Here is a 10,710-nt window from a genome sequence, read left to right as displayed (position 1 = left end):
ATTGGATAGTATGGAGCGTTGCGTGGCCATTTGACTTCATGCGTTGAGCTAACCTGATCTCATACATGAAAGAATTTTAGGTTTCACGCCAAAACCTAATTGGTAATATGAGGAATATCCCAACTCCTTACAAAGTCTATGCAAGATCCTTAACTTTTTAATGTGAAATAAATACTATCAACAAATATTAGAATATGAAAAGAAAAAAATGTAATAATAATTGAGTTCAAAATTTGTGAGAAATAAGCCAGAACACCTGTAAAGATTAATAAAAAATAAATTGATTTTTCAATTTAAAACTCTAACGATCAAGAAAAATGCAAAACCATCAAGAAATTGGGCTCAACCTCTCAAGAAATTGGACCTTTATCAAACCATCGCATTAACACAACATATCAGATATCTAACAAGAGAATATTATCCGGCCAATTATCGACTCATTTCCACATAAAAACTATGTAGAAAATTAAAAATTAAAACCTATTCAGCATATATGTGTATTACTTGTTAATTATGTGACTGTTTGGGAAGACCAACATAATTTATTTGGAGGTATTCGCACTAGATTCAAATGTCGATATTTTCTCAGAAATGTTAAAAAAAAATTATGGCATAATAAGCTATGTCTGGTAGTGAAAGGGAATTCCACCAGTTAAGATTCCAACATGTAAACGCATCGCATAGGACATGTGGCATATATAGTTTCGTAATTATATAACTTGCCCTATGTGCAGGCCCTCCTTCACATATATAAATACCAATTACACCTCACACTCTTTAACCCACTTTTAATACACTTCTGCTTAGTCTTAGCTCGTCTCTCTGCTAGTCTTTGCTTTCATGGCTTCCATAACATTTTCAGGCACTTCTGGAATCTCCTTTTTTCTGCCAACAGCTTCTGTTTCCGATTACTCCAATCAAAATATAAGAGATGGCTTTAATCCATTGAAGAAGAACTTGAGTGACACTAGAAAGAAACACAATGGTCGGGGCTTGGTGTCCACGAATGTCGCAAGTCCGCCATTACCGGCTGTGGCTCCTCTGCTGCTGCCGAGAAGAGACAGCGGCAATAGTGGCGACCGGAGCCACGTGGCATGGACCAGCGTGCGGCAGGAGAGATGGGAAGGAGAGCTGCTTGTCCAAGGAGAAATACCATTGTGGCTGGTATGTGAGCATAACTTAATTAACTTATACTTCTTTATTCTATATCAAAGATTTCATATATAGTTTAATGTACAATTTTCGTTATAATCCTTCTTATCAGACTTATATCACTAAACTGTGAACTTGAACCATACATTCTATTAAAAAAAAAATCATCTCGTCTGATAAATGATTTTAAGTAGATAGTACGTCAGCGTAAACATCTTTTATGTATTACGAAGACAAAATTTTACTTTTGTGGAGGCCAACGACGCTAATAAGAGAACAATCCAAATAGACACATAGGGTACAAAATAAAGGAGCCAAATGAGTTACTATCTTGTAAGCCAAATGGGTATGTCGACAAACATTTTAATGCAGGAAATAGGAATAGAAGAAGGCCGAATTAGATTGTAGAAAGCAACCCTTTTTCTTATTACCTTATTTTAATCCTTTTTCTTCCTAGTCTTTATTGCTTCGTGAGTGAGAGGCCTACCACGCACAGATAGAGAAGCTTGTCCATAATGACTGGTGTGTTTCTTGCTGGCAAAATTTGTAATTATAAGCTAACCTTGTCTGATTAGTGAATTAATCAACTGATCATCATACTGTCGCCACACATTATAATGTGTCAGAAAGACGTGGAGCTGGCAAAAGTATATTTCCCATTTCAATTATTTTATTAACACTATTTTTATACTTGATGTTGAATTTACGTATCCGAGTCACATTTCATATCTATTTTCTAATCCCTTGGAACTATAATTAATATTTGTGAACACCAATAGTACAAAATATTTTCAATTCTAGACAAAGAATAATCTTAATTAATCAACCACCATTTTGTTACTAGTGCGCTTTATTTAATATAGCTAGGTCATAATTAAATTAATGTCACATGCAGAAAGGGACGTACTTAAGAAATGGTCCAGGGCTATGGCACATTGGGGACTACAACTTCCGCCACCTCTTTGACGGCTACGCCATGCTAGTCAAACTCCAGTTTGAAGACGGCCACCTCATCGCCGGCCACCGCCAAATTGAATCTGAGGCCTACAAGGCTGCCATGAAGACCCAAAAGTTATGTTACCGTGAATTCTCGGAGGTTCCTAAGCCCGACAATTTCCTATCTTACATAGGAGAGTTAGCCAACCTATTCTCCGGTGCATCTCTGACCGACAACGCCAATACCGGAGTGGTCATGCTTGCAGATGGCCGGGTCGTGTGCCTCACGGAGACCCAGAAAGGGTCCATAGTGATTGACCCAGCCACCTTGGACACGTTAGGGAAATTTGAGTACAGTGACACATTGGGGGGTTTGATACACTCGGCACATCCTATTGTGACAGAGACCGAATTTCTGTCTTTACTACCCGATTTGATCAACCCGGGTTATTTGGCGGTCAGGATGGAACCGGGCACTAACGAGAGGAAGGTGATTGGGCGGGTTGATTGTAGTCGTGGACCAGCACCAGGTTGGGTGCACTCATTTCCGGTGACCGAGCACTATATAATTGTGCCGGAAATGCCATTGAGATATTGTGCTGGGAATTTGCTCAAGGCTGAGCCCACACCATTGTACAAGTTTGAGTGGCACCCTGAATCTAAAGCATTTATGCATGTCATGTGTAAAGCTAGTGGCAACATTGTAAGTCCCACTGATTTGCTCTATTTGATAATTATATATGCGATTGTATTTTTATATCATATGGAAGTAATTAGTTATACACTTTTATAAACAAAATTGATGTTGATTTAATTTTAATTTTAATTTTGTAGGTGGCGAGTGTGGAAGTGCCATTATACATAACGTTCCATTTCATAAATGCTTATGAAGAAAAAGATGAGGATGGGAGGGTGACGGCGGTTATTGCAGATTGTTGTGAGCACAACGCTGATACAACGATTCTGGATAAGCTGAGGATACAGAACCTACGCTCATACATTGGCCAAGATGTATTGCCAGATGCTAGGTATTTATATTTTTTTTATTACGGCTCATGTTGTTGGATTGTGAATCTGATTTACGTAATAAGGTTCATTCTTGTGTACTTAACATTAATGTGGAGCTAGGTCATTAACTTGTTTGGCCTTTTAAAAACGCAGGGTTGGAAGGTTTAGAATACCATTTGATGGAAGTGCATATGGAAAATTGGAATCAGCATTAGACCCAAATGAACATGGAAGAGGGTTGGACATGTGCAGCATAAACCCTGCCTACTTGGGCAAACAATACAGATATGCTTATGCTTGTGGGGCTCAGCGCCCATGCAACTTCCCCAACACCCTCACCAAGGTATGGTATATCATATATAATCAAACTAATTAAATAATTAATGGTACACAAACATTATAAGTTAACTAATTTAAATATAAATTGCAGATTGATTTGGTGAACAAGAAGGCTAAGAATTGGCATGATGAAGGGGCAGTACCCTCCGAACCATTCTTTGTGGCTCGACCCGGGGCAACCGAAGAAGATGATGGTGAGAATTAATTAATGCTGTAATTATATTGTCCATTATATATATATATATATTTATCAGGAAAAGGGTTTTATTAATGATTTAATTTTTGTGGCTGCAGGAGTTGTAATCTCGATGATTAGTGCGAAAAATGGAGATGGGTATGCATTGTTATTAGATGGATCCACGTTCCAAGAGATTGCAAGAGCTAAGTTCCCCTATGGCCTTCCATATGGGCTGCATGGATGCTGGGTTCCCTCCAAATAAAGTGATTATATATTCAAAGACCTAGATATATAGTTCATGCGAATTCTACTTCAGAGGCTAGCCAGGAGAAAAGAAAAAATGTTTCTACTTGGACTGCATTGATTGTATAGCTCATGGTTTAGGTATACGTAGAAACAGATTTTCTCCTATGTGGATGTGTACGTGCGGACATACGGATGCCATGTATTTTCTACAACTCCTCTTTGATTTCCTCCCTGTTTACAATGGCGTCCGCACAATAATAACATGCGGATATAGATAAGTAAGCCTAAGTAGTCTCATATATTATAATTAGTTGTGTGATAAATATGTTTTTATTTATTATTTGTAGCGAGTGTTGCAAGCAAGTTATGTAATAAGTCCCAGTATTGAAAGCTCAATCAGTATATTTGGTTTTATTTCCAACCAATCAGTATATTTGTTGGTTAAATCGTGTGCACGTACATTGATGAGCTTGATTAAACTATGTTAAATATTTTAATTCACTTGATAATCCATATGATTAAGGCACGAGCAAACTAAGTACGACAACAGTTTATGACATGGAAGAGGGATGGGCATTGCAGCATAAGCCTTCTTCCATGGAAGAGGCAAGAGTGAAGAGGGAAGGGACATGGGAGAAAAGTAGGGAATAGATCTATTTATGCTTGTGGGGGCTCGCAGTGGCCTTGTAACTTTGCCAACGCCTTCACCAAGTTAATTAATTATTAAAACCATCTTATTTCATAATTACAGCAGGAGCAAACATGAACCTTTACAATATCATTAAAGAAATTGTCCAATATATGTTGTACAAAAAGAACAGAGCATCTTTAGCTCAGTTGGTTGAACTCTTTCACCTCCACTCATGTAGACAATGGTTCGAAACCCCTAGACAACCAATTAATATTTCTGTAAAACCCCACAATGGACAAAAACAACAAAGCATCTTTAGCTTAGTTGGTTGAGCTCTTCCACCTCCACTTCGAAACCCCTAAGCACCCAATGAATATTTCTGTAAACCCCCTCTCCCATCGCGTGTACTAAAAAACAAAAACAAAACAAAGCATCTTTACCAACTAGATCCTCTGTTAATCTAGATGCTCTAATTAGTAAAGCCTTGTTATTTACCAATTGCCGCATAAAACAATTTTGTAGAGCCACCAGTCATAAGTTGGTGGAAGCAAAATTATCATTAATTAACGTTGACGGACGACCCATACATGCAGGAAGAGATAAAAAATAATAATAATAACAAGACGAAGAAGAAAATTAAAAGGTATGTCTTGGAGTGAAAATTTGCTCGTTTTGAAGGTGGCAAGCGTGGATTCTTGACAAGTTTAGCCTCTGAGTGTGCGAGAGAGAGAGAGAGAGAGAGAGAGAGAGAGAGAGAGAGAGAGAGAGAGAGAGATTCAAACCTTATATTGTTATTCATGGTTTTTTTTTGTTCTCCAAAAACAAATCATATTCAATTTTTGCTCTTCTTCCTCATAATTTCACTAGTAATGAAAATACGGCAGATCAAAATTTCTTCCTAGAGAGAACAGAAAGGTAACAACCCCTATCCTTCTCTCCTCTTTAAATGGTCTGACAGATATACTTTCCTCGAGATAAAAAAGGTCAAATGAAAACGAACCGGATAGATGTATTATAAGGCCAATAGCTCGATTCAATCGCTTAGATGATGACTAAAGATCGAGATTTTGGTCACTTCTGGTCAGTATACACTGCATCAACATCGTCAAGCTCAAGTAATTTGGACATAAGTTCCTTGTTCAAGTCCAAAGCCTCGTCATCTACCTGCATCAGACCAGAAGTTTTAGCTTGAATGCTCGCAAGGGGCTTATAAATTTGTACAGACAGGAGAAACAAATCCGCAGGGGGGAGTTGGGGAGGAGAAGAAGAAAGAAACCCAAGACATAAGCCTTGTAAGAGATCAAAGTCATAGCAATCATCTGTGCATCAGAGACACACCTCAATAGTGCTTATTGGAAGTAGCTCAGAACCATTATCCGTCTCAAAACTTACTCCTCCGTCACGCAGCTTTGAAAGTATCGTTGAGTAGTTCTCTGCTGAACTTACAATTTTATAATAGCTACCAGAAACCAAAATAAAAAAAATAAAAATCAGAATTTTGTATAAAGAAAGGATAATACTTCACAATGATTTGTGTGTATGTGTGCGTGCATGCTTGTTTGTCCACAACTCTCTTCTTTTTCTAATAAAAGCATCTAAGTTCTCGGGAGAATATGCATAGATCCACCTTTCACTGACTGAACCAAGTGCCCACAAATGGTTGGATACATAATCAACTTTATAACACATATCGGTTAAGCTGAGCCTCCCATTTAATGAGCATGAAATCTATTATCAGAAGTGAAAATCTTGTGTTTACAGGCAGAGTGAAATGGGTCAAGACTCATATATTGTATCATTTCAATTTAGCAGAGTTATATATTGGTTAAGAAAAACCAGAGAAATTAGAGTTAAGATCACAACTACAACACATGAGCAATCTAGCTCTCTAGTGGAATTACCTTTCTGACATATCTTCTTCAGTGTCATCTTCATATACTGGCGGTTCAATAACATCCTCAGCACCAGCATCTAAAGCAATGGAAAGGAGTTGATCTTTGTCAGCATCTGAAACTTTTATGTTTACAACCCGAGCACGCCTGAATTTGAACAAAACAGATCCCGGATCTGCCATCTTTCCCCCACAGTCCTTCACCACCTCTCTAACCGCTGCCACAGATCGGTTTATTTTGTCGGTCAAAACCTCAATTACCATACTAGCTCCACCAAAACCATATACCTGACACAAGAAGCAGTATATGTAGTCGACTATATAATATCAACCAATAAAATCATGAACATGAAACGTTCAAGCAGGACTAGCATGATACAAACCTCGTATACTTTCTCAATGTAAGCTTCTTGTCCTTTCTCAGATGCTCTCTTAATGTTGCGCTCCAAAATTTCCTTGGGTACATCAAGCTCCTTGGCTTTCTCCAGCACAGTAGCCAGTGCCGTATTTGATACAGGACTTGGACCACCTTTCTTTACACTGCACCATTTTGGCACAACAAAAAGTTAAAGGCAGAGTACAATACCCGATAGCCTTAGCCCTCATTGTTGAAACTATGAAACTTTACTTAATTCTCATTAATTATGAATTAGGAGATTACTTTGGTCTTTATACAGATCAAGATTAGAGCTTGACCAATGCTAAATCAGCAACTAGATAAACTGTCACCTGACAGACTGAATATCCTATGAGCAGTGGTTCAGTGCTAAGATCCCTAAAAGAAAAAGACAGAGAGAGCAACTAACTTACGCAGACACAACTTCCTTCCCAATCCTCGCATACAGCTTTGCCTTCTTTGCATCTTGAGCCCCCTGCATTACCAATTTGACAACTTTCAAAATAAACCCAACAAATCAAATGACCCTTGAACTTTATTAGGACATTATACAGATTACGAAACGCTGACACACGGACATGGGACTTTCATCAAACAGGTGGCATTCAACTGGCAAAGCAGAAAGAGAGTACCTTTCGGCCAGCGATTTTGCTGGAACGTCTGCCCATAGAGAGAGGAGAGACGGTCCATATGGTTCTTGTCACAGTAGCACTGCCATGTATGTGGGTCGAAATCCATGAAGGCAATGATGAAATTGAAGATGAAGATGATAACTTTCTACTCAGCAGGCCATTCCCTGAACCACAAAGTGAGCTCCAAATTCAACTTTCATAATGAAAATTAGAATGGTGCAATTCAGAATTGAAGGAGAGGGAAGAAGATGAAGATATGTATACACTGAAGAGCCATGGAGTTGGGGCATTTGGAGGAGACCCCATTAGTGAATCTGTGAAGAATTGCACCTAAGGCTCTCAATGTGCAAGATGACCCCATTTATTTTATTTTTATTTTCTCCCTCTTATTATTCTGAAGTTGTAACAAATATAATCGAAGGCTGCAGGTGCCTCCTTATAATCATACCCTCTTAATTGGGCCATGGCACGACCAGTGCAGATGGGCTGGCCCAAACCCTAAAAGAAACAGAGCTTTCTTCTACATCTCAATTGCTGTTTGATGGCAAAACTATACAACTTATCATGTATGTAATGGAATGGAACTCTACAGCCATACCCATCATTGTTTACTTTTGTCCCTAACAAATTGAGCACAAACTTTATGTGTAGCTTAACCTAAACATTATTTAGTGGAATGGTAAAGTTAACAGGCATGTGGTATCTTATCTCTTAAGTTTACAAATAAAGGATTTCATATATGAATCTGTATAAACAATTACAGCTCCCATCTCCTAAAAGTACAAGTTGGTAGAATCCAATCATCCACTGAAAGAGAAAATGTTCAAGGAATTTATAGCACTACATCTCAAATTCTTCAAAAAAACTTGCATATCCCATGTTTCATACACCTTTCTCTTCTAACTCGAAATTGAGAGAGGAATATGAAACATGATATAAGTTTTACTCCAAAGTCTTTGAAAGCTCCAACATGGATAAACTTCTTCATCTGATGTTAGAGAGACTGATATATACAAGTTGGCTGAATCCATGAAGCGGCAGAGCACAACCCAAAACACATCAACTCAGCTGCTTGCTGCATCCATCTTTCAAGCCCAAACTAACTCCACGAATCTGCTAATGCTCTCTTGTGTCTGAGGCAACATCCATATTCTCAGTCCCTTATCCAACACAACAGACTTCAAGAACTGGCATCTAAGCACAATGTTTACCACATCAGAGTCACTAACATTGAAGCAAGAACGCAGAACAAGAGCTTCTAAGCACATGTGACCTGCAAATGCACGAATGCCAGCTCCAGTTACCAAATCACAACCAGTTAAATCAACCATCTCCAAATTCAGGCAATTCTCAGCTAGAGCAACAAGCGTATGATCTGACACATTGACCAGCCATGACAAGTTCAATTTTTTAAGAGACTGAATTGCAGCAATTGAAAGACCTCCAATATCAGTCACTTTTGGGCCACATTCAGCTAAATTCAGCTCCACCAAGCAACACATTTGCTCCAAACGGGAGACCCCAAAGTCTGTGATTCTATCACACTCTGCAAGATTCAACCTTTTCATGGTTTTTGAGGAAGACCCATTTGCCAAAAACCCCAATCCACGATCTGTAATCAATGAACAACCTTGAAAATTCAAAACGCTAATCGAATTTGCAGACCCAATTGCTTCTAGGGCTTGGTCCGAGACCAAGCTACAAAATCCCAAATCCAAATACGTCAAATTATGTAATAAATTCAATAGCGAAACAACTCCAAAATTCCCAATATTCTTTCTCCTTCTGAGCAAAACCTTGGACAATTTGGGACACCTCTTTGCCAAAGCGCAAAGACCTTCGTCTCCAACATTATCAAAGATCAATACTTCATCAAATTGGTATGAAATTTCACGTGGGGTTTTCAGACTGAGGTTGATTACCTCGATTTTGGGGCATGTTTGGGCCACGAATGCGAGGTCCGCGTCGGTGATGAACTTTGATGTTTCGAATGTGACTAAATTTGGGAATCTGGGTAAGACTTGAAGGAGAGCATCGGGTTCGAGAAGACGAAGTGATGATCTATTTAGCCCCTCCACTCTCAGCCATTGCTTGCAGACCTCAGAAAATGATCGTCTGTTATTTAGGTCGGTGATCCAGTTAAGGATGAGGCCTAGTTCGTCATCACCCAGCTTAGACATGTCTCTGGTTTTTGGTTTAGATTGACAAGAGATGAGAGAGATGAGAATAGACTACGCCATGTTAAGAAGAAGGTTATTCGCAGCAATGGTACATCAACTATACTCGTAGTTACAGTTTGGTCACTCAATTCAATTATTAGTTACAGATGTCACTCAATTGAATGTTGTGTTGCACAGTTAGTTCCTACCGTCAAGTCTTTTTAACGGTAGGAACTAATGGTGCAACGCAACACCTAATTGAGTGATCTCTGTAACTATTTTTGGAGTTGAGTGACCAAAATGTAACTCCGAATATAGTTAAGGGATCATTGCTAAAAATAATCATAACTGAAAAGTCACATTTGCCCATCAATAATCTAAGAGATGCTTGTCACGTCATCATTTTAAACAGAAAAAGTCACAGACTTGACGGTAGGACTAATGATGCAACAAAACACCTACTTGAGTGACCTCTGCAACTAATAATTGAATTGAGTGACCAAATTGTAACTACGGGTATAGTTGAGAGATCATTGTTGCAAATAACCCTAAAAAGAATAAACACCACCACACCACACCCCATCTTAATCTGTTACAAACATGCTTCTAAACTATGAGATGGGAGAGATGAGATGTGTGGGTTCACTAATGGAGAGTTGGAGAACTAGGCGAAACTCATTTATCTTCTCTCCCAATTGGAAGATGAGAGTGTGACACACAGAGAGAAAATATATTCGAATGTATTTAAAAAGTATAGTTGATGGACGCTATTGTAAACGACGTCATAAAGGTTTGGCATGTAGTGTTTTTCTTAACGACATACTATTTGTTTTCTGTTAAATTTCAGAGAGATGGGTCATCGGCCCACTACTAGCAATACTGATATTGTCTATAACTTAACCACCTACAAAGCCAAGTATGTGTGGGGTTTTATCACAAAAGATCTCAATGATATTATTAGTAAAACCATTCATTATGTTTTGTATTTTATTTAGTAAAGCTTCCTATGTGAGATTTTATATTTTTCAACACACCTCCTTACGTAAGACCACCATATAGTGAGCCACATGTGGAGCTAAGTTTACATCGGAGTTAATCATTTAAGCCCAACACGTGAACACCACGTATTGGATGAAATATA

At 38.5% G+C, this 10,710-nt stretch overlaps 3 protein-coding genes across 4 annotated transcripts; 1 reads left to right on the top strand and 2 right to left on the bottom strand.

The window, feature by feature from the left end:
- The first annotated feature begins 773 nt into the window (after positions 1-773).
- On the top strand, positions 774-4,280 carry CCD8 (carotenoid cleavage dioxygenase 8). The gene is made up of 6 exons (XM_021963727.2): positions 774-1,164; positions 2,048-2,791; positions 2,923-3,116; positions 3,250-3,439; positions 3,527-3,629; positions 3,730-4,280. The coding sequence occupies exons 1-6, from the start codon at positions 841-843 to the stop codon at positions 3,873-3,875; spliced, it is 1,701 nt and encodes a 566-aa protein (XP_021819419.1). The 5' UTR covers positions 774-840; the 3' UTR covers positions 3,876-4,280.
- Positions 4,281-5,263: 983 nt separating this feature from the next.
- On the bottom strand, positions 5,264-7,832 carry LOC110761307 (YebC-like protein). The gene is made up of 7 exons (XM_021963754.2): positions 7,675-7,832; positions 7,411-7,574; positions 7,192-7,253; positions 6,765-6,921; positions 6,392-6,669; positions 5,829-5,949; positions 5,264-5,654 (listed from the first exon to the last, which is right to left on the bottom strand). The coding sequence occupies exons 1-7, from the start codon at positions 7,769-7,771 to the stop codon at positions 5,562-5,564; spliced, it is 972 nt and encodes a 323-aa protein (XP_021819446.1). The 5' UTR covers positions 7,772-7,832; the 3' UTR covers positions 5,264-5,561.
- A 263-nt stretch (positions 7,833-8,095) lies between these two features.
- LOC110761306 (EIN3-binding F-box protein 2) lies at positions 8,096-9,657 on the bottom strand. 2 transcript variants are annotated; one of them, XM_088247584.1, is made up of 2 exons: positions 9,333-9,499; positions 8,096-9,022 (listed from the first exon to the last, which is right to left on the bottom strand). In XM_088247584.1, exons 1-2 carry the CDS (start codon positions 9,346-9,348, stop codon positions 8,499-8,501), a joined length of 540 nt encoding a protein of 179 aa, XP_088103710.1. In that variant the 5' UTR covers positions 9,349-9,499; the 3' UTR covers positions 8,096-8,498. The 2 variants fall into 2 exon arrangements, with proteins under 2 accessions (XP_088103710.1, XP_021819445.1); XM_021963753.2 differs by having other exon boundaries at positions 8,096-9,657.
- Between the last annotated feature and the right edge of the window lie 1,053 nt (positions 9,658-10,710).

The sequence above is a fragment of the Prunus avium genome, chromosome 1 (assembly GCF_965620075.1).
Source record: "Prunus avium chromosome 1, drPruAviu1.hap1.1, whole genome shotgun sequence".
In the NCBI taxonomy this organism is placed as follows: Eukaryota; Viridiplantae; Streptophyta; class Magnoliopsida; order Rosales; family Rosaceae; genus Prunus; species Prunus avium.
This window is presented reverse-complemented; position numbering and strand designations above follow the sequence as displayed.

Bases quoted from the DNA above. Each gene is read 5' to 3' on its own strand.
- CCD8 (XM_021963727.2), top strand. From the start codon at position 841: ATGGCTTCCATAACATTTTCAGGCACTTCTGGAATCTCCTTTTTTCTG. The intron at 3,117-3,249 runs GTATTTATATTT...TTAAAAACGCAG, and splicing joins GATGTATTGCCAGATGCTAG to GGTTGGAAGGTTTAGAATAC. The intron at 3,630-3,729 runs GTGAGAATTAAT...TTGTGGCTGCAG, and splicing joins GGCAACCGAAGAAGATGATG to GAGTTGTAATCTCGATGATT.
- LOC110761307 (XM_021963754.2), bottom strand. From the start codon at position 7,771: ATGGGGTCATCTTGCACATTGAGAGCCTTAGGTGCAATTCTTCACAGA. The intron at 7,254-7,410 runs GTACTCTCTTTC...TTGGTAATGCAG, and splicing joins GCAAAATCGCTGGCCGAAAG to GGGGCTCAAGATGCAAAGAA. The intron at 6,922-7,191 runs GTAAGTTAGTTG...AAAATGGTGCAG, and splicing joins GGGAAGGAAGTTGTGTCTGC to TGTAAAGAAAGGTGGTCCAA.
- LOC110761306 (XM_021963753.2), bottom strand. From the start codon at position 9,590: ATGTCTAAGCTGGGTGATGACGAACTAGGCCTCATCCTTAACTGGATC.